Consider the following 23,206-nt stretch of genomic DNA (forward strand, 5'->3'; position numbering starts at 1 on the left):
TGGGGCAAATTAAAACTCAGAGAAGGGAAGCGGACTTGGCCCAGTGGATAGGGTGTCCATCTACCACATGGGAGGTCCGCAGTTCAAACCCCGGGCCTCCTTGACCCGTATGGAGCTGACCCACGCACAGTGCTGATGTGCACAAGGAGTGCCGTGCCACACAGGGGTGACCCCCACATAGGGGAGCCCCATGCGCAAGGAGTGTGTCCCGTAAGGAGAGCTGCCCAGCGTGAAAGAAGTTCAGCCTGCCCAGGAATGGCGCCACACATACGGAGAGCTGACACAGCAAGATGATGCAACATCAAAGAGACACAGATTCCCATGCCACTGATAACAACAGAAGTGGACGAAAAGAACACACAGCAAATGGACACAGAGAACAGACAACTGGGGCGGGGAAGGGTGGGGGGAGGGGGGAGGGGAGAGAAATAAAAAAACAACAACTCAGAGAAGATGCAGAATTTGGAAGAACTAATCAAAGAAGTTCAAAAAATATCCTAAATGAATTCATGGAAATGAAAGAAAAAATGGATAAAAAAATAAAGGGTATTAAGAAGACAATGTATAAGCATACAGATGAATTTGAAAGTATAAAAAGAAACATACCATATATTTTTTAATTAGCTTGACTTTAAAAATGTAGAAATGGATAGAGTCGAAGGTAACACATTACAGTAAGTATACTGACATGGCTGGTATATAAATGGGATGAGGCTGAAAGGGGTAGTCTAGGGATATAAAGTATAGGAATATAAATGTCAATTGAAAGAAAGTTAGGGAATAATAATAGGGCAGGTATGGAAAAAATGTACACTGTAGGCCATAGTTAGTGGTAATAATCTGATGATGTTCTCTCATAGTCTGTAACAAATGTTCCACAACAATGTAAGGTGTTGGTGGAAGGGTATTGCATGGGAATTCTGCACATTATGCATGACTGTTTTGTAAGTTCACAACGACTCTAATAATTATATATAAATGAACCATACCAGAAATTATGGGAATGAAAGTCCCAATTGTAGAAATTAAAAATACACTAGAGGCATTCACCAACAGATCTACACAGGCAAAAGAGAGAATCAGTGAACTAGAAGGCAATTGAAATCATAGGTCAGAAGAACAGACAGAGAAATAGAAGAAAATTAAGCAGTGGGTCTCACGGATTTGAATAAAAAATGAAGTGCACAAATATATGCATCATGAGTATCCCAGAAGGAGAAGAGAAGGGAAGGGGGTCAGAAAGGATTTTTAAGGAAATAATGGCTGAGAATTTACCAACTCTTATGAAAAACATAAATATACATGTCCAAGAAGCTCAGTGTGCTCCAAACAGAATAAATCCTAAATGACCTACTCTAAGAAACATGCTAATCAGAATGCCAAAGATAAATGCCAAATAAATGCAAAATATAAAGAGAATTCTGAAAGCAGAAAGAGAAAAGCAATTTATCACATATAAGGGATCTTCAATAAAACTAAATGCCAATTTCTCATCAGAAACCATGGAGGTGGAATGAAAGAAAAAAGGTATTGAGAGAAAAAATGTGCCAGACTAAAATTATTTATTTGACAGAGCTGTTCTTCAAAAATGAGGTGTAATTTAAAATACTCACAGAAATTTGACTATGTCAACAAAAGGTCTGTCTTACAAGAATTACTAAAGGGAGTTCTGCAGGTTGAAAGGAAAGGACAGGAGAGAATAACCTGAAATAGTGTGGCAAAATGAAGACTCAGAGAATATGTATGCTATTAAAGCTAAGCTGGTATCTTTTCAAATGAGTAGCTTATAGATGTAGTTTAATATAAAATCCAGAATAACAAAAAAGAAAGGGTTTAAAAAATACAGAAAGAGTAATAAGAAAGGGATCAGTCAGACACATCACAAAAGATGAACTACATAGAAAAGAAGATTGCAAAAAGAAAAAAAGACCAAAAAAAAAAAAAGCGTATGATATATAAAAACCAAAGGACAAAATGGATGAAGTACTGCCTTTACAGTATTAACACTGAAGGTAAATGAATCAAAATCCCCAATTAAAAGGCACAGATTGGCAGAATGGATAAAAAAAAGTATAACCCAAGTATATATCATTTACAAGAGACTCACCTTAGACACAAAGACACAAATAGGTTGAAAGTTAAAGGATGGAAAAATATAGTCCATACAAATAGTAACCAAAAATAAAAAAGCTGGGGTAGCTACACTTATATATCAGACAAAATAGACTTTATGTCAAAAGCTGTATTAAGAGACAAAGAAAGACACTATATATTAATAAAATGGGCAATCCATCAATAAGAAATACCAAACATAAATATTTATGCACCTAACCATGGTGCCCCAAAACACATGAAGCAAACACTGGCAAAACTGAAGGAAGAAATAGATGTCACTATAATAATAGTTGGAGACTTTAATATAATATTCCATCAATAGATAGAAAATCTAGACAGAAGATCAATAAGGAAAGAGAGAACCTGAACAATATGAAAAAAGAACAAGACCTAACAGACATTTCTAGAGCATTATATCCTAAAATAGTGGGATATATATTCTTCTCAAATATACATAGATCATTCTCCAGGAAATAACACATGTTGGGTCACAAAACAAATCTTAGTAGATTTAACAATATAAAGCTTTTCCTTGGACAATATTCCTTGTCCAATATTTCCTTGAAAATGAAAAACAGGTGGAAAACAGGACAATTCACAAATGTATGGGAAGTTAAAATAACACTCTCAAACAATCAGTGGGTCAAAGAAGAAATTACAAGGGAAATCAGTAACTATCTTGAGATAAACGAAAATGAGAACACAATATCTCAAAACTTATGGGATGCAGTGAAGGCAGTCCTAAGTGGGAAATTTATACCCTAAACACTCACATTAAAAAAAGAATAAAGAGCTAAAATCAAAGTACTAACTGTAGACCTGAAGGACCTACAAAAAGAACAGCAAACTAATCCCAAAGCAAGCAGGAGGAAAGAAATAACAGAGAACAGAAATAAAAGAAATCAAGGATTAAAAAAAGAATTAACAAAACCAAAAGCTAGTTCTTTAAAAAGATCAATAAAATTGGTAAATCCTAAGCTAGACTGACAAAAAAAGAGAGAAGATGCAAATAAATAAAATAAAAAATGAGGGGGGGGTACATTACTAATGTGAAAAGGATCATAAGATGATAATATGAACAACTATATGCCAAGGAATTAAGACAACCTAGATGAAACAGACAAATTCCTAGAAACACTTGAACAATCTACACTGACACTAGAGGAAATAGAAGATTGAACAGATCAATTACAAGTAAAGATATTGAATCAGTCATCAAAAACATCCCAAAAAAGAAAAGTCTAGGACCAGATGGCTTCACAGAGGAATTCTACCTAACATTCCAAGAAAAGTTAATACCAACCCTGCTCAACCTCTTCCAAAAAAACTGAAGAGGAGGGGATATTACTTAACTCAGTCTATGAGGCAGACATCACCCTAAAGCCAAAGCCAATTAAAGACACTATAAGAAAAGAAAATTATGGACCGATTTCACTTATGAATGTAGATGCAAAAGTCAATCAAATACTAGCAAATTGAATCCGACAGCACATTAAAAGAATTATACACCAGGACCAGATGGTTTTTATCCCAGATATGCAAGGGTGATTCAACATAAGAAAATCAATTAGTATAATATACCACATTAATAAATTGAAGAAGAAAAATCACATGATCATCTTGATTGACACAGAATTGGCATTTGACAAAGTACTGCAGTCTTTCTTGACAAAAACACTTTAAAAATAAGGAATAAAAGGACACTTCCTCAACATGATAAAGAGCATATATGAAAAACTAGCAACTAACATCATGCTCAATGGTGAAAGACTGAAAGCTGTCCTTCTAACATCTAGAACATACAAGGATGCCCACTGTTACCATTCTTTTGCAACATGGTACTGGAAGTTCTTGCCAGAGCAGTTAAGAAAAAGAAATAAAAGGCATCCAAATTGGAAAGAAAGAAGTAAATCTTTCACTATTTGCAGGTGATATAATCCTTTATATAGAAACATCTACGATAAAGATACCGAAGCTAATAAACAAATACAGCCAGGTGGTGGGGTACAAGATCAACATAGAGAAATAAGTAGCATTTTCATATACTAAAAATGAGGAAATTGAGAAAACCAAGAACAAAATTCCATTTACAATAGCAACTAAAAGAATCAAATAGAGGAATAAACTTAACCAAGGATTTAAAGAAATTGTACACAGAAAAGTATGAAAAATTGCTAAAAGAAATCAAAGACCTAAATAAATGGAAGGCCATTCCATGTTCATGGTTGGAAGACTAAACACTGTTAAGATGTCAATTCTACCCAAAATGATTTAGCAGACTGAACCTAATCCCAACAAAAATTCTCACCATCTACTTTGCAGAAATAGAAAAGCCAATTATCAAATTTATTTCGAAAGGTAAGGGGCCTCAAATCGCCAAAAAGATTTGTAAAAGAAGAATGAAGTTGGAGGATACACACTTCCTGAAATTAAATCATATTCCAAAGTGACAGTGGTCAAAACAACATGGCACTGACGCAAGGAAAGATAAATTGACAAATAGAAATGAACTGAGATTTCAGAAATAGACCCTTGAATCTATTGCCAATTGACTCTTTACAAGATAGCCAAATCCACTTAATTGGGAAAGAATAGTCTCTTCAACAAATGGTGCTGGAAGAATTGGACATTCATATGCAAAAGATGAAAGAGGACCCCTATCTCATGCCATGTGCAAAAATTAACTCTAAATGGATTTAAACCAATTAAAACATGGACGAAAGACCTGAATAGACCTCTCTTCAAGACAATATAAAAAATGCCCAGAAAGCACCTGAAAGGATACTCAACATTGCTAGCTATTAGGGAAATGTAAATAAAAACCATGATGAGATATCATTGCACACCCACTAGAATGGCCACTATTAAAAAATAAATAAAACACAGAAAATACCAGGGTTGAAGAGGATGTGGAGAAATAGGAACACTGATTCCTTGCTGGTAGAAATGTAAAATTGTGTACTTGCTATGGAAAACAGTTTGGCAGTTCGTCAGGAAGCTAAATATAGAATTACCACATGACCTGCAATCTTGTTACTAGATACATACCCAGAAGAACTAAAAGCAAGGACTTGAACAGATATTTGCACACCAACGTTCATAGCAGCATTATTCATAATTGCCAAAAGATGGAAGCAACCCAAGAGTCATCAAATGATGAATGGATAAAAATTCAATGGAATATCATTCAGCTGTAAAAAGGAATGAAGTCCTAATGCATGTGAAAACATGAATGGAACTTGAGGACATTATGCTGAGTGAAATGAGACATACACAAAAGGACAAATATTGTATGATATCACTGCTATGAACTAATTATAATAAGCAAACTCGGAGCATTAGAGTATAAAATATAGGTTACCAGGAGATAGACTGGGGTTTGAAAATAGGGAGTTGAGGCTTAAATGGCATAGAATTTCTATTTAGGTTGATTGTTAAAAAATTGTAAATAGATGGTGGTGATGGTAACACATTACTGGAGTGTAATTAACAGCACTGAATTCATGGGTGAATGTGGTAAAAAGAGGAAACTTTAGGTCATATGTGTTACTAGAATGAAAATCAAAAGATGAAACATAGGACTGTATAACCCTAGTGTAAACAATGGACTACAGTTAACGGTACAATTATAAGAATGTTCTTTCATGAATGACACTAATACAAGGGTAGAATATGGAAAAAATACACCTAATAGAAACTATGGATGATAGTTGATAGTACTATTTTAATAATCTTTCATCAAGTGTAACAAAAGTAAGTACTGTTTTAAAAATAGTACGATTATTTTTAAAGGTGCTAACATCAATTATAACAAATGTTCCACACCAATGCAAGATGTTAATGGTGGGGTGGTGTATGGGAATCTGTATTCTATGCATGATAGTTCTGTAAATCCACAACTTCTCTAATAAAAAAAAAGAATAAAAATAAAAATTAAATAAAAAATAAGCAGAAAAAAAGAAATGAGGGAAAATATTTTCTATTTACTCACTTATTTAGCATTTCTGGGATTCATCATTCCTTTATGTAGACCCAAGTTTCCATTTGGATTTAAATCTGCCTGATGAAATTACATCAAACCGGTATCATTTCAGCCTGAAGAACTTACAGTAAAATTTCTTCTGGTGTAAGGATGCTGGAGACAACTTCTCTCAGCTTTTATTTGTCTCAAAATGTTTTTATTTACCCTCATTTTTGAAGGGTGTTTTAGAGAATATAAATTCTGTGTTCAGAAACTTTTTCTTTCAGCAATTTAAAGATATTTTAAAGTCCTCTGACTTGCATTGTTTCTAAGAAGCGAATTAACATTTCTATTTTCTGGCTGTGTTTTAAGATTTTTTTATTTATCACTAATTTTCAGCAATTTGATTATCATATGCCTTATGTTCTTTTAATTGCATTTATCTGATTTTGGTTTGTAGAGCTTCTTCAATTTGTTAGATTTTATCTCTCATATTTCTTTTGTTTCCCTGTTTTCCTGGCTGCTTTTAAAATTTTTTATCTCACTAATTTTTAGAAATTTAGTATGCTATCCATTGAAATGGTGTGTTTTTCTCTCTGTTTATCATCATTCATTGAGATTCTTTGATTGGTGAGTTTATATTTACATCTAAATCTGGAAAATTTTTAACTATTATTTCTTCGAATAATTTTTCTGCCCCATTCTCTTTCTACTATCCTTCTGGAATTCCAATTAGATGTATGTTAAATTGCTGAATATTATCCTACATATCACTAAAGTTATGTTAATTTTTCAGACTTTTTCCACTCTATTTTAAGTTCATATGGTTTATAATACTTTGTGTTCACTTTCACAATCTTTTCTCCTACAGAATCTAACATTCCATTAATCCCATCTGGTATAGTTTTCTGTTCAGTTACTGTTTGTTTGTTTGTTTAAGTTGTTTGTTTTGGTTTTTTTAGGTACCAGGGGCCAGGAGTTGAACCCAGGACCTCATACATGGGAAATGTGGGAAGCTGGCACTCAACCACTGAGCCACATCAGCTTCCCTGAATTGGTTTTATAGTTTGCTTTGCCTGTTTGTTTGGTTTTTGTTTGTTTTTCAGGTAGCGCTGGAAACGGAACTAGGGAACTCCCATGTGGGAGGTGGGCACTCAACTAAACATCCACTCCCTACTGGATTTTTTAGTTTCAAAATTTCTGTTTTTTTTTTAAAATAGCTTCCAGTTTTCTCTTAATATCCTGTATTTGTTTTCTCATAATATTCATGTTTCCCTTTAAAACAGGGATCAGCAAACTATGGCCTGCCAGCCAAATCCAGCTCACAGCCCATTCTTGTAGAGACCATGAAATAAGAATGGTTTTTAGATTATAAAGGGTTGTAAACAAACAACAACAAAAAAGAGAATAATATGCAATAGATGTGATATGTGGCCCAAAAGCCTAAAATATTTACTAACTTGTCCTTTAAAGCAAAGTTTGCCAACCCCTACTTGAAAATATTCATAATGGTTTATACAGTAGTTCTTGGATGTTAATCCCATTCTCTGTTTCTGGTTCTGTGTTTACTGACTGAATCACATTTCCTGCTTCTTTGCATGTTCATTACTTTTTTATGGTATGCTGTACTTTGTTGATGTTATGCTGTTAAGTCTTTACATTGTATTGTCTTCTTTAATTGATTTTTTAAGCTAATGATTAATTTATTGCTGATCATGTTGACCCCTTTAAGACTATTTTTAAACTTCATTAGCCTTGGTCTAAAGCAGTGTTTTTCCAGGACTAGATAAGTCCCTTTCTTAATATGTGGCATTTCTTGGGTCTTTACTGAAGATCCAGAGGGTTTACTTCTCTCCATTCTGGCTGTTTGGAACTTTACTATCAGAGCTCGGTGCAAGCTCTGGTTGTTCTCTAGCTGTTCTACTAACAGCTCGCAAGTAGCTTTTCTTTGCCTGGCTTTGTGGGGTTTCACGTTACACACACAGCACCATACTCAGGAACAAACTGAAGGGCCTCCATACGGGACTTCTGGAGTTGCTTCTCTGCTCAGCTTCCTCCCAGGCCTGCAAACCACACACGCAGCAGCACCAAACCCTGAGCTGTCTCCTTTCTGTTCTCCGACGGCTGAGGCAGTTTGTCTTCTGCCTCCCAGCCCTGTGGTCTGCAAGGTGCCTCCAAGAAGAAAGCAGGGTGAGGGGTGGGGCCCAGCTCACTTGCTTCCCTTCTCCTCTGAAGAGGAAGACATAGGTCAGATTTTTAAGGACCCTGAATATCACATTAGAGACTCTGAACTATACTGAGACAGTCTTTCAGCCAGGCAGGGACATGGGAATGTCTGTATTTAAGGGAGCAGAGTGGAGAGAAAGGCTGGAGGCAGGGAGACCTACTAAGTGACTACTTCTACAGTATGAGAAAAGACGGCGGTGACTTAGAATGGAATGCAGAGGACGATTCAGAAGCCATTTCAGAGGCCAAATCCACAGGACTGTAGTAATGGAAAGGTACTATGAAAAGTAGTCAAATATACAAAAAAAGAAAGTAGTCAAGCCTCACTCCCACAGCAGAAAACAAACATGTAGGCCCAAAGAAAAGAGGGTGCAGTTGATAGGCTGCTAACCAGGAGCCAAAGAGCACTTGAGCTAACATCCAACTCTTCCAAGTGTTCATTGGCAGCATATCACGTGGTGGCATTTTTCACATCTTAAATTGTCATTTAGAGCTGTTGGGGCCAGAATGGGAAGACAGAAATCTCTGGGGAGGGGGAAAGAAGAAGACAAAAGAACTCAATGATAACCTGTGCTGTTTCCAAGAACTGTTTTTATGGGCTTAGGGCAGCAGAGGCTGAGAGGAGGAGAAACATATCCAGATGTTGATGGAGGGATCTAAAAGCACAGAAAGGGCCTCAGATACTCTATCTTCTGGTGCAGTCTGGCCAGATCTTCCCCAGGGTGATGTTCTTTTAAAGCTTTATACAAATGCGAAGCAGAGGCAAGCCTTGGCAAAAAGGACTATTACTCCACAGACTGAAAAAGTGATAGATGATGAAAGGGGATGCTAGAAGGCCCAAGCTAAGCCATTAATTCTGGTTGAAGCCATTCTCCAATGGCTGGAAAAAAGAAAGTCTCCTCTAAACTAAAACTACACTTCTCTTCGGAGGCTGCATCCCTTTAAAGGAATTTTTTATAAATGCACTAACATGGGTGACAACATACCTGATTTTCTCTGGGGAATACAGGGCCGATTTGGGGTGGGGAGCTGTAAGTGCTGGCCCCTCCGATGGTCAGGGCTAGACAGCTAAGTGCCACAGCTGCTGCCTTAGCTCTGCTGACAGTCATTAGCACCAACCCACCGGTCTGGCCCCCAGATATGCAAGGCACCACTGGACAGAAAGCACTGAAACACAGACGTGCTCAAGGCATCAGCATCCGCTTCCCTGTGGCTCCCCACATGGGCAGGGGTCTGAGGGTCTCAAGTCTCCTTGAAGTTTCAGATGGGAAACTGTCATTGTCTCCCTGGAATATAAGAGAATACATTCTGAATCTCTTGCCGCTTCTGGGTGTGAAGTATAAAACCTGCCTGATGTCTTCCTCGCTGGGCCTGAGAAGGTGACCAGGAGGGAAAGGCTGTCTGCAGGAAGGACTCTGACCGGGTGCTGCGGAGGGGCGCTCCACAACCAGGAGCTGGTAAGCTGCCGGGCAGCCCGGTCCTTCCTACGCAGCCCCTGTCATCACAGTGGGATGCCGGGAATAGCACCCAAAGAGATGTCCCGGAGTCCCCAAGACCTCCAGAGTCAGGACCAGTCTCAGGAGGCCGAGTGCGAAATGTGCCCTCCACAACAAGGACCACAGTGAGAACGCTGCAGCTGCAAACATTATTATTACAGCATGTTAGGATTCGTAAAGCCTGTTCGCCTGCAGCTAACTAAAGAGGGAGGTCTCAATGTAACGCCTGTTTTTCTGATGAGGAAAGTCCCAGAGAGGCTAAGCAATGTGGCACTGGGCACAGATCTGATTGGAGCTAGGATCAAAATAAAATCCTCCTTCAGCGTTCCAAACCCAGTGTCCTCAGACTCCACCAGAAGGTTACGATAGGGGAAGTCGGTAAGTTTACCTGGTTGCTGGCAGAGTGCTGACTCGGGTGAAAAACACAGACGGCTCCACTTCAACATGCAGTCCCAGGGACAGGCTCCTGTAATATCCTTCCACGTGGCCCGGGCCTCCGGAGTATTTGAAATTCAGGATAGCTTCCAGAGTCTAAAAAAGTGTGAAAAGCAGTAGGTTAGTACCCCAAAGTTGATCACTGTTCTTCCCCAGAAGAGTCTGAGAAGAGTCTAAAGCAATCGCAGCTGTAGAAGCATCATGCAACTCTCAGCCCAGACCCCAGGTCCTGACACCCCAGGGCTGAGAGGCACTCCACTGGTAAGGAGCCCAGTGGAGCCCCAGCAGCGCCAGCCCGGCGGGCGCTCCACTCCTCCCTGGCTGTCTCTGCATGCCTCTGCCAGGTGCTCACAGGACTGGTGGCAGAGAGCAGAGCAAGGACTGCAGAGGAGGGGATCACTGAGATCCCAGATCACTCCCCGCCCCCCTTCACACTCTCCACCCTGCCCCAACCCTGTCCAGGAGCTTCCCTCTTATGAAGCAAACCTAAGTGGACAGGTGGAGCCCTATTCTAGCTGGAGGAGGGAAGAGGAAGAGCCTGAGCCGGGGTCCTATGCCAATACCACTGGGGGTTTCCATAGGCCAATACTCCATCTGGGAAAGGAGAAGGAAACCCCTCCTAGACAAAACCCACCACAGATACTGTGTAGAATTTCGTTGCTGTGGGGCAAAGGGGCAGAACTTCTGAGAAAGCCCACAGGCAAGACCCGGGCACAAGCACCCCCCAAAGACAGAGGCAGGATGAGGACAGTGGCACCCCACCTGCTCCCATCACCAGCCAAGCAAATACCAGGAAGGAAGAAGCACTGGGCAGGAGCCAGGTGTGGTGAGAGCCTGCCAACAGTGGGCTGCAGGGAGCTGGTGGCTGACGGTAGAGAGGACCTTACGGAAAAACCCTCAGCACCTCAGCAGCCCCTACTTTCAAACCTTCAGTGAGGTCAAGGCCACACTAGAGGACTTTGGAGCCCAGCATGCACCAACGGTGACTAGCAACAAGAAAACCCAAACCCAGTTCAACCCTTGACTAAGAATGGACTCAACCCTCCATAGTTTATCCCAAAACAGAGTTCAGCAAACTATGACCCTCAGGCCAACTCTCTCCAGAAGCCTGTTTTTGTAGGGCCTGAAGCTAACAACAGGTTTTTAAAAGGTTGTAAAACAAAGCAAAAACAAAAAAAAAACAAATGAAAACAAAGAAGAATATGCAAGAGACCATATATGGCCACAAAAGGAATATCCGAGGATAGGTTGAGGCTGGAAAGACGTAAAAACCTAGGCTAGGAAAAGCCCTTCTGTCCTGCTGGGCTCGGTAAGCCTTAGCCTAAACAAAGGCAGTGGCAGTAGAATACCAGTCATGTAAAACATGGTTCTGAGTGATTAAGGCAGAATTGACCAAACTGGTGATTGGATATGTGGGGAGGCAGGATGAAAAAGAAACAGAATCTAGTAAGACTCTTGGTTTCTGGTTTGGACACGAGGTCATCTGTGGACCTCACATGGAGATGGGCCTAGGAGAAGAAAAGACAAGCTTCAGGTAGTAGGGAACAGGTATGATGTAGACGTAATTGGGCTAAATTAGCTAAGGAACATCAAAGTCAAAGCTGGATATGCTGTCTGGAGCTCAAGTGAGAGTCGAACCCATGGCAGAGATGGGGTGAGTGGACCAGGTACCTTGAGGGGAAGAGTAAGAAGCGGTTTACTTGACTCTGAGGAATACAGATACTCAGAGGATAAGGAATAGAAGAGGAACAGCAGCAGCCAGAGGATTCTGGAAGAACAGGGCCAGAGAAATCCAGGGGGGTAAGCACTTGAGGAAGCAGAGTCAGTGGTGTCCAGAGCTGCAGGGACGCCAAGCAAAATGAGGTCTAAGACAGTGTCCACCACCTCGGCCACAGGGGCCACTAGTGACCACAGTGGAAGCATTTTCCAGAGAGACAGATGTGAAGGTAGAAGGCAGAGGCAGGCGGAGGACAGGCGGCGTATGAGCACAGAGCAGCAGCCCAGCACTGGCCGTGTCCCCACTGGGGCCCCAGAGCCCATGGGCCTGAGCGCCTTCTCCTGGCAAGGGCAACTGAAGCTGGAAGCCCAAAAGGCTGGACGGAGACTCTTGCCTTCCCCCCCCTCTCATTGAAGCTTCAAGAGTCACATTTTGAGCAAACAGTCCTGACAAGACAGTGTTCAGCCTTCAGTTATTGCTTCTGTTGACCCTTTTCTCCTGTCCAATGAAGAGCAGCCAGAGCTACAGAATTTTTGAAAAATAAAGAAAAGAGCCAGTATGTAATACTGTTGGACAGAGAGCACGCCAAGGGAAATGATTTTCATTAGGAAGACCAGAGGACAGACATCCCGAAGACTTGGAGGCAGACAGGCAGACTGGCAGTGTGGAAGGAGCACGGGTGTAGGCCACTTCAACTTGTTTTGTGGCAATCTTGGGCACCTTACAATAAATACCTATCTCACCAGACTTGGGTGAGGAATAAATGAGAAAACGGGGCAGCAGAACCAGTAAGCACTCATTAATAAATTGCTTTCTCAGTCTGCACCTCACCTCCAGCACCTCTCCTCCTCCCACTCCTCAGGTGCCTTCCACGTATATGTCTGGTGCCCTGCGACTTTTGTGCCATCAGAAACAAGCTCACTTGTTCTCTCCACAATTTAAATCTTGCTTCTCCTTCACCACCCGAATAAAGCTGCACCTTCTCCAGAAAGACTTCTTTACCACCTAACTTAAGAAGTGCTGAAAGTGGCCACAGTAGTTGTTGAGGGCAGGAAGAGGGAAGAAGAAATGAGCTGTGGGGGAATTTTCGGGACTTGGAGTTGTCCTAAATGATATTGCAGGGACAGATGCTGGACGTTATATATCCTGCCATAACCCACTGAATGGTCTGGGGGAAAGCGTAAACTACAATGTAAACTATAATCCATGTGGTGCAGCAGTGCTCCAAAATGTATTCACCAAATGGAATAAATGTGCCACAATGATGAAAGAGGTTGTTGGGAAGCGGACATGGCTCAACTGATAAGAGTGTCCGTCTACCATATGGAGGGCCGAGGGTTCAATCCCCAGGGCCTCCTGACCCATGTGGTAAGCTGGCCCACGCGCAGTGCTACCATGTGCAAGGAGCGCCCTGCCACACAAGGAGAGCTGCTCTGCATGAAAAAAGCGCAGCCCACCCAGGAATGGCGCCACACACACAGAGCTCACACAACAAGATGACGCAACCAAAAAGAGACCCAGTTTCCTAGTGCCACGTGTAACAAAAAAGAGATGCAGTTTCCCAATGCCACTGGATAACGCAAGCCGACACAGAACACAAAGCGAATGGACACAGAGAGCAGACAACAGGGGGAAGGGGGAGAGAAATAAAATAAATCTTAAAAAAAAAAAAAAGAGGTTGTTGATATGGGACAAGTAGGGGGGTGGGGGGTGGGATATGTGGGAACCTCTTATATTTTTTGTGATCTCTGTACCTTAAAAAAAAAGACAATTTAATTAAAAAAAAGAAGTGCTTAATGAAATACAGACTTTCCCACATATAGCAAACCCCAGGAAGACTTTCTGTAAAGACTTTCTTAATCCAACTGACCTGTATTAAATTCCTAAAGATTTACCACCCAAATTTACATTTAATTTGTTCAAACTATTGTTTCATTCATTGGTTCAAACACTTCCTGGGTATACGCTGAGTGCCAGGCTCTGTGCCTAGGACAGGAAGAATAAGGTCACACACCTGGTCTTAGAGGGCTCAGTAGAAGTTGAGGGAATTTCAAATGATGCCAACTCATAACCCCACAAACATACAGGGTATTCCTCAAATTGCAGGCATGGGGTCACAAAAAATAAAGACTTTTATTAATGGCCTTGGAAAGCCAAATTCTGTGCAGTAATAACAAATGTCATAGTGGTTTTTGTTTTTTTTAATTTTAAGGTAAACCTAAAAGTCACTTCCAGGGAGTGGGGCAGTAGAAATCATCTGGGGAATGTGCAAAAAAAACACAAAGAGGAGATAACTGTCAAGTACCATATAACAAAGAAGAAATAGTCTGTGTTTCTATTCTCTTGGAATTGGCTGTTTCTTTACTCTGCAGAGAAGCAAGGAAAGGATATAATTATGGAGAAACATATCTGTCTAATTTATAAAAATCAAGCAAAGAAAAGGTTTTGTGAAATTATGGAGTCTATTACTGCCTTTTTCCCCTTGATTGAAATAAAAAAATTCCTCAGCCCAGTAGAATTAGAACATTTTAATAAAATCACATAGTGGGCTGAGAAAGCAAAAACACAGGATGTTCAAGCTCTTTTTTCAATCAAAATGTAACAAGAACCACTATTCTGCCATAAGGCTTTCCCTTCTGAGGACATTTACAGTCGTTACTTTCAGAGAAGACTTAAGAAATTAAAGAAAATTATTAATTATTTTCTAGGCCCACCAATCATTAAAGCTAAATGAAAGGTCTTTCAATGGCTCACTCTCATTGACCACCTACTAAGCGCCCAGCACATGCTAACTGATGCATATACATGGACTCATGCACCTGTGAGCAACCTACAAGGAGAACCCACAAGAGCTACAAGACTACACAGCCCACTCTCTGCCCATGTATACCCTGCTGAGAACAGCATCCACTCATCCACTCAATCATGCACTCACTGACCCTGGATGACAATCTGCTACGTACCAAGGACTACAAATGGTACACTGAGTGGAAGAAGGCATGATACTACCCTAGCAGGGCTCAAAGTCCAGGAAAAAAAACAAGCCCAGAAAAGTCAAGATAAATGATGATATGCTGTATCACAGAGAGGGGTATTAGGATACGAGAGGATCCAAGACAAGAAGGGACCACATGTGCCCAGTGGGCAGGAGTTGGGCAGGAAGAGACAACAGGTTGGAGAGGAAGACAGGATTAGCTTCACTGTATGGACAGGAACACTGGCTGTGGCAGCAAGAAAAATGTGGTCAGCCCAAGATCACTAGGCTGGAAAGTAACTGAACCAGGAGCCCAGGAAGAACTGATTTCAGAGTCACTGGACACTGTAATCTAGAGACACCAAAGAGGCTCAGGAGAGAAGGACGAGATCAGAAGACAGCCAACACCATCAACGGGAGGACAGGGGCAGCTGTCATAAGCCTTCTGATAGAGGAGAAATGAACAAATACAAGCCAGCTGCTCTTAAATCTGCACTTTAATTCTGAGAACACACCTGAAAAACAGGGATTATCACCATTTTATGAATAAGGAAGGAGGCCCAAGAAAATAAAGTAAATTACCCAATATCATAGAGCTGGTAAGCAGCTAAGTTTGAAATCCAGTTAATTTTTAAGGTTCAACTCAGGTTTAGATAAACCTCACTCCTTTGCTCTCCAGCAATTTCCTGAGCTTACTGCCACCTCAGCTGTAAGGAAATTGATATGTTTATTTCTCTAGACTAATGAAGACCAGATAGAAAAGTCCCATAATCAATCCAGAAGTAAGGGAATATTATGAATGATTTCCAGAAAGGGGTGACACATGAATATAATTTCACCAAGTAGACAAGAGGAAAAGAGCAGACCCAGGCAGAAAATGCACAGGCATCAGCTGGTCCAGAGCCAATAACAGGTGCATAGAGCACCAAAATACCTGATAGTCCACCCTCCCTATTGCACTTCTCCTTGTAGCAAATTATCAAAGGAAACTGAGGACATAAAGCAAAGTGTAAAATATATACTTCCATACAAATATTATCCACCATATTGATCAAATACAATGGATCGCTCAATTGGGAATAAAGAATATATCATACTTCAGGGCTCTGTGAAAGAACATTGACTCAAACTCTAGCATGGCCAAATGTTATCAAAAGTTCAGTTACAAGAAGTTCTTTTCATAGAATATTACCCAAAGGATATATATGCTCCCCATCCATTCATTCAGAAGGTCTGAATTGTATCCCTGGATTTAATCCAGAGAGATCCTTCAGAGACTACACAGAATGGGCCTTAAAGAACAATAAAATTACTTAATATTTTGAAAGGACTTAGAACAGTCCCTGGCACATAGTGTTAAATAACTGTTTGTAAGAAAATAAAATAAATTATGCTTATTAAACTATATGAAGCATTAGCCACTAGATAGAACTAATGAATGCCACATAAGAATAAGTTATAAAAAAAGAAATAAAAGGAATCTCAATATTGATTCTACTGTACAAATGTTGTTGAAAAGTTGTTCTCCATCATGCCACACAAAATCTAATTTAAGAGGATAGACAGAAGAAATTTTTCTCAGATTTCTATACCAGGAAAATCTCCTTCATTCTCTTCATCAACTGCTCTGTTTTTATCATACTGTAAAATGTGAGCACATTTTGCTCTTTACCTTGGGTGTTAGAAAGTTAAGAGCCAAATTTATGGATTATGTTTTGCAATGCATACTATCATTATCTCTAGATTTATATTTTCCATTGTTTTAATTTCTTCCACTTTCAAAACCTTTTCATTGTCTATCTTTCTGTAGCCTTCTGAAAATTTTGGGAATTAGGTAACACTACATAAACAACTAACATAATTATATGCTTTTTAAGAAGACAACAAAGTTTACAACATTCAAAAGAACACTGGGCAACTTTCACTTCTGCCTATATGACATACTTAAAAAAAAAAAAAGAAATAAGAACCTGGAAAAAAAATAAAACTACTGTTTTCCAAGATTTGATAATAGATAACATATAACTGTGATCCCTAAGAGAAGGTGAAAAAAGGGGTAATTTTATGATAATTTTAGCTTTCAACTTAGTTGCACATTTTAAACCATGGTGTGGTAATGAGGAACCCAAACAGTACTGGGCAGGCTTGCTGACATAAGGAGTGAGAAGAGTTCAGGGAGGCCAAGGAGGCTAGACCATGCAGGGAGAAGTTCTAGTGACAAGAATACTACACAGAGAAGGAGCTCCAGAAATATGCATAGTGATCCTCCTGAGTCTAAGGATGAAACTCAATCTACGCATGAGTAGGGTAAAAATACCAAGGCTTGGCAGAAAAGAAAGGAAGGGAAAAACTGCCAAGGAAAGAATAATGACAGGAGAAATGGAGAAATGAAGCCAAACAATTCCCAGAGCTCACAAAGAGCTGGGAATCACTCACATTTCCACTAGCCAAGTAGAGAATTGTAATTGAAGGTCCAGAACATTCAGAAGCAATCCTAAAAGGGTTTTGACTTATTTATGAGACTAAATGAGCCCTAGAGTAAAGGCAAGTCTAGACACATCCTTTAAAAAGTTTAAAAACAAGTCTTGAAAGGATCAAGCTACTCTGTAAATAATTTAACTGCTGGCCTGAACCAATTCCAACAGTCTTTAAAGGAATAAAACAAAATTCAGATGTCCATACACAAATCAAAAATTACTAGACAAGTAAAAACCAGGGAAATTTGACAAATAAAAAGAAAAAAAAATAAGTTAATAAAAACTGATCTAAAAATGACAGAGAAATGTCATTTCTAATACGGAATTAGAAGAAACATTCAAAGAGCTATTACATAAATAAAATGTTTATATTTATAATAATATTAGTAGTAATATAAATACTATTAATATGATCAAGAATGTAAATGAGGGAAGCGGACTTGGCCCAGTGGTTAGGGTGTCCATCTACCACATGGGAGGTCTGCGGTTCAAACCCCGGGCCTCCTTGACCCATGTGGAGCTGGCCCATGTGCAGTGCTGATGCGCGCAAGGAGTGCTGCGCCACACAGGGGTGTCCCCCGCATAGGGGAGCCCCACACGCAAGGAATGCACCCATAAGGAGAGCTGCCCAGAGCGAAAGAAAGTGCAGCCTGCCCAGGAATGGTGCCGCCCACACTTCCCGTGCTGCTGACGACAACAGAAGCGGACAAAGAAACAAGACGCAGCAAATAGACACAGAGAACAGACAACCGGGGGGGGGGGATTAAATAAATATATAAATCTTTAAAAAAAAAGAATGTAAATGAAAACTTGGAGTTAAAGAGGAGTGAAATGTGAAGATATGAGAAAGAAATCAAAAGGAACTTTAAGAGGTGAAAATTACAATATCTGACATGAAAAATACACCAAACGGTATTAACAGCACATTTTATATTGCAGAAGAAAATACCAGTGAACTAGAAGGCACAGCAATAGACACTAGGCAAAGTGAACCATAGGACAAAGGTTTAAAAATAATGAACAAGGCTTGGTGACATGTGGAAAGTAGACAGCAGTTTATCATACCTGTAACTGGATTATCAGCAGAATAGGATGGAGAAGAGAAAAAATATTTTAAAAACTAATAAATGAAAAATTTCCAAATTTTATTAAAATTGTAAAGCCACAGAGCCAAGAAGTTCATCAACCCCCCCAAGCAAAATAAACAGAAAGAACTGCACCAAGGCGCATCATAATCAAATGATGTGCAAGAGCTGTACTTCTTGTACATAGGGAAAAATTAGAAAATCTTAAAACCAGAGAAAAATTAGCAAATTATATACAGAGGGAAGAAAGATAATAATTGAAATTTGTCATGAGAAATTATGCAAGCCAAAATATAATGGACAAACATTGATCAAATGTAGAAAGAAAACAACAACAAAAACTGTTGACCTAGATTTCTACATACATTGACAGTATCTTTCAAATGTGAACGTAAATAGAGACTGAGAGGAGCAGTTGACAAAAACCAATACTGTTTCATGATGAATTAAAACTCAACAAACTAGGAATAGAAGGGAACTTACTCAAACTGATAAAAGTGATGTATGAAAAAATCCATAATTAATACCATAAATAATAATGAAAGACTTAAAGCTTTCCACCTAGGATCAGGAACAAGACAAGAATGTACAATTTAGCCATATCTATTCAATATTATAAGTGGAGAATCTAACCAGGATAATGAAGCAAGAAAAAGAAATAAAAGGCATCCAGATTAGAAAAGAAGTAAAAATAACCCATTTGCAGATGACATGATCTTGTATATAGACAACCATAAGGAATCTCCAGAGACCTATTGGGGATAATAAAGGAGTTCAGCATGTTATCAGGATGTAAGAACAATACACAAAAATCACTCATTTCTATACACTAACAAAGAACGATCTAAAAATTAAAATTAAGAAAACATTTCCATTTACAATAGCATAAAAAAGTATACACTATTTAAGAATAAGTTTAACAAAGAGAAGTACAGGTCTTGTACAATAAAAACTAAAAAATTCATCAAAATAAAACTTAAAGAAATGAAAAGACATTCCATGGTAATGGATTACTCTTAACATATTAATGTCAAACCATTAATATGGCTACAACCCCAAATTTATCTACTGATTAAACATAATGACTATCAAAAACCCTGCATTTTTTTGCAGATATTGACAAGATGATCATAAAATTCAAATGGAAATAAAAGGAATCCAGAATAGCCAAAATGATCTTAATAAAGAAAACAAAGTTGGAGGGCTCATACTTCCCAATTTTAAAACTTATTCAAAACTACTGTAATCAATGCTATGTTGTACTAAGTATAGACATACAGATCAATGTATTAAAACTGAAAGTCTAGATATAAACCCATATATCTACAATTAATTGATTTTCAACTAGGGTATCAAGAAAATTCAAAGGGAAAAATATTCTTTTCAGAAAATGGTGCAGGGACAAATGGATATCCACAAACAAAAGAATGAAGTTGGACTCCTAGCTTGTACCATATGCAAAAAAATGGACTCAAAATGGACTAAAGACCTAAATATTAAAAACTAAAACTCCAAAACTCTCAAAAGAAAACAGGCAAAAATTTCAATGATTTTGGATGAGACAATTGATTCTTAGATATGATACCAAAAAGCACAAGCTACAAAGGATAAAAGAGAGAAATTAGAGGTCATCAAAACTAAAACTTTTGTTCTTAAAAACTATCAAGAAAGTGAAATGAAATCCAGAGAATGGGAAAAATATTTGCAAATCATGTATTTGATAAGGTGCTTGTACCCATAATGTATAAAGAACTCTTAAAGCGTAACAATCAAAAGACAACCCAATCACAAAATGACAGATGATTTAAAAAGGCATTTCTCTAAACAAGATCTACAAATGGCCAACAAGCACATGAAAAGATGGCTATTATTAGAAATTAGGAAAATGCAAATCAAAAGAAAAATAAAACATATGTCACACCAACTAAAATGGATATAATAAAAGTATGGATATTAACACATGTTGGGAAGGATGCAAAGAAACTGAAATCCTCATATATTGCTGGTGGGATTGTAAAACAATGCAGTTTGGCAGTTACCCTACAAGCTAAACAGAGAGTCACCAATGAACCAGCAATTCCACTCCTAGGTATATACTCAAGAAAAATAAAATACATATAATTACTCAAAAAGTTATGCAACTTTTTATAGTAGCATTATTCACAATAGCCAAAAAATAGAAACAATTCAAATGACAAATAGATAAGAAAAATGTGGTGCATATCCATATAAAGGAATATTACTCAGCTGTAAAAAGAATGCAGTACTGATTTATGTTACAACATGGATGGTCCTTAAGAACATTATGCTAAGTGAAAGAAAGCAAACATAAAATGCCATGCATTGTATGACTCCATTTATATGAAATGAGTAGAATAGTCATCAAGACAGAAAGGAAATTATGGTTGCAAGGGGTTGAACAGAGGGAGAATGGGGAATGAGTGCTAATGGTACTGTGCTTCTTTTTGGGGTGATAGATATCAGTGATGAACATACAACTCTGAAGACACTGAAAACTACTGAACTGTATACTTTAAGAGACTGAATTTTATTGTATATGAATTATGTTCCAATATTTTTTTAAACTGGAAAAAAAGAAAAATGTGCAGGTAAAATCTTTTGTTAAAGAAAAAAGGGTGAGTGAATTAGTAACCAGGAAGCATACAGAAATGACATATATTAAAAGAAGTTTTTAGGGTAGGATAAAAATAATAACAAATTTGGATATATACTAAATATGAAGAGTACTAGAAATGTAATTATGTGGATAAATATAATAGAAATTTTCCCTTACTTTCTACCGTTCTTAAAAGATAACTGACTCTAACAAAATTAATTAGTATGTATTTTGAGTTTAATATATGTAAAAATGCCTGATGATAACAGAGCAAACAAAAGACAGAGCACACTGAAATACATTGTTTTATGGTTGTTAAAGTATGTGAGGTGTTGTAATATTATTGAAATTTAGACGGTGCTATGTCAAAGATACCTATCTAGAGCAAGCAATAAAATTTTTAAGGAGTAATAGCTAATAATTCAGTAGAGACAAAATGGAAATAAAATGAAATATTTAAAAAACACTCAAGTATCCCATAAAATGACAGGAAAAGAAACAAGTAGAACAAAGAACAAATATGAGAAAAAGATAAACAGAAAGAAGACAGATAAACTTAACTACATTAATAATTACATTAAGTATAAATGACCTAAACATACTAACTGGAATGAAATTGTCAGGTTGGTTTTTTTAAAAAGACACTAACAAATGTTGTCTACAAGAAACACTTTAAGTATAAGAAATACAAATAGGTTAAATATAAATGGATGCTAAGGCTCTCACCTGACATCAGCGGCACAGCTGTTTCCTGAATAAGCCCATCCACCCACTCATAGAAGTAGTGCCCCAAACCAACTCAAGGGAACCACTGACCTGGCTCCTAGATGACAGAAACGCTGAATCCCCTCCCAGTTGAGTTTCTGCAGTCCTCAGTCCATGGCCTCTCACCTGTCAACAGCAGCTTATATATCAGCAATGGCATGGCTACCAAAAACAAGCTCAAGCTGTCCAACAGCCAGATCATCATGGACATGAACATCTCAATGGAAATGGTGAACCACTTCTACAAGGATAGGAGCCTGTGGCTGATGCACTTAGCTCCAAAATATCTTTGAGCCACTGCTCACCCCATCCACAGTGTGGAGATGAGGCAGTGCTGCACACTGCTGCACTGTCCACCAGCAGGAGCCAATCAATCACCCTCTGCCTTGCCTACCTCATGAAGCACCATGCCATGTTGTATTAGTCAGAGTTCTCTAGAGAAACAGAATCAACAAAAGAGATATCTGTCAATAGTATGTGATTCTATAAGAGTCTCTCATGCAGCGGGATGGATATACAAGTCCAGGTTCCGCAGGCAGGCTGCAACCAGGGGCTGCAATGAAAGTCCAGTGAAGGTTCTTGATGAGTTCTGGGAGATGTTGGCTGTCCAAAGACAAGCCAGGAAATTCTCAATGCTGGAATAACTTCCCCTTTTAAAGGATTCAACTGATTGGATTAAGCATCACTCATTATTGATGGCAATCAATACACAGACTAATACACACAGACAAGCATGGAGAAATCTCAAAAACATTATTCTAAGTGAAAGAAGCTAGACTCTAAAGAATATATACTGATTTCTTGCATTCATATGAGATGCTAGAAAAGGCAGAACTAATCTGCAGTGACCAAAAATAGATCAGTTTTCTATGTAGGATGATGAAAGTGCTCTAGAAAGAGACTGTGGTGAAAGTTACACAACATTGTCGATGTGCTTAATGTCACTGAATTGTACATTAAAAATGGTTAAAAATGATTTTAATGTTATCATAATTTTTAAAAATTCACGTCCTCAAGAAAAAGGAACAGGAGATGATGACTTAGTGGTTGCCTGGGCTGGGGGTAGGGGGCGAGTTTCTGCAAGGGGATTCAGGGAGTCTTCAGGGGTGATGAAGACATTTGGAATCTGAATTGTGTTAATGGTTTACCTGGGGCATTCATTTGTCAAAACCCATCAAGCTGTACAGTTAGTGAGGCTTCATTTTATACCATGCGAAATATACTTTATAAAGTTGACTTTTAAAATTCGCCCTGACCACTAAGGCACACACAGTCACATATAAACATGAACACAACACTTCAAGGCACAGTGTGGGCCACGGCAAAGTGGGGCTGCCT

At 38.7% G+C, this 23,206-nt stretch overlaps 1 protein-coding gene across 1 annotated transcript in view; it reads right to left on the reverse strand.

Annotated features, from left to right (window-relative positions):
- TRAPPC9 (trafficking protein particle complex subunit 9) overlaps window positions 1-23,206 on the reverse strand; it is a 762,741-nt gene that overhangs the window by 254,712 nt on the left and 484,823 nt on the right. Inside the window, exon 18 of the mRNA XM_071208051.1 lies at window positions 10,187-10,329. Coding sequence (XP_071064152.1) covers window positions 10,187-10,329 — 143 coding nt within the window. The remainder of the gene's footprint in view (window positions 1-10,186; window positions 10,330-23,206) is intronic.

Source organism: Dasypus novemcinctus, chromosome 14 (assembly GCF_030445035.2).
Source record: "Dasypus novemcinctus isolate mDasNov1 chromosome 14, mDasNov1.1.hap2, whole genome shotgun sequence".
Taxonomy (NCBI): Eukaryota; Metazoa; Chordata; class Mammalia; order Cingulata; family Dasypodidae; genus Dasypus; species Dasypus novemcinctus.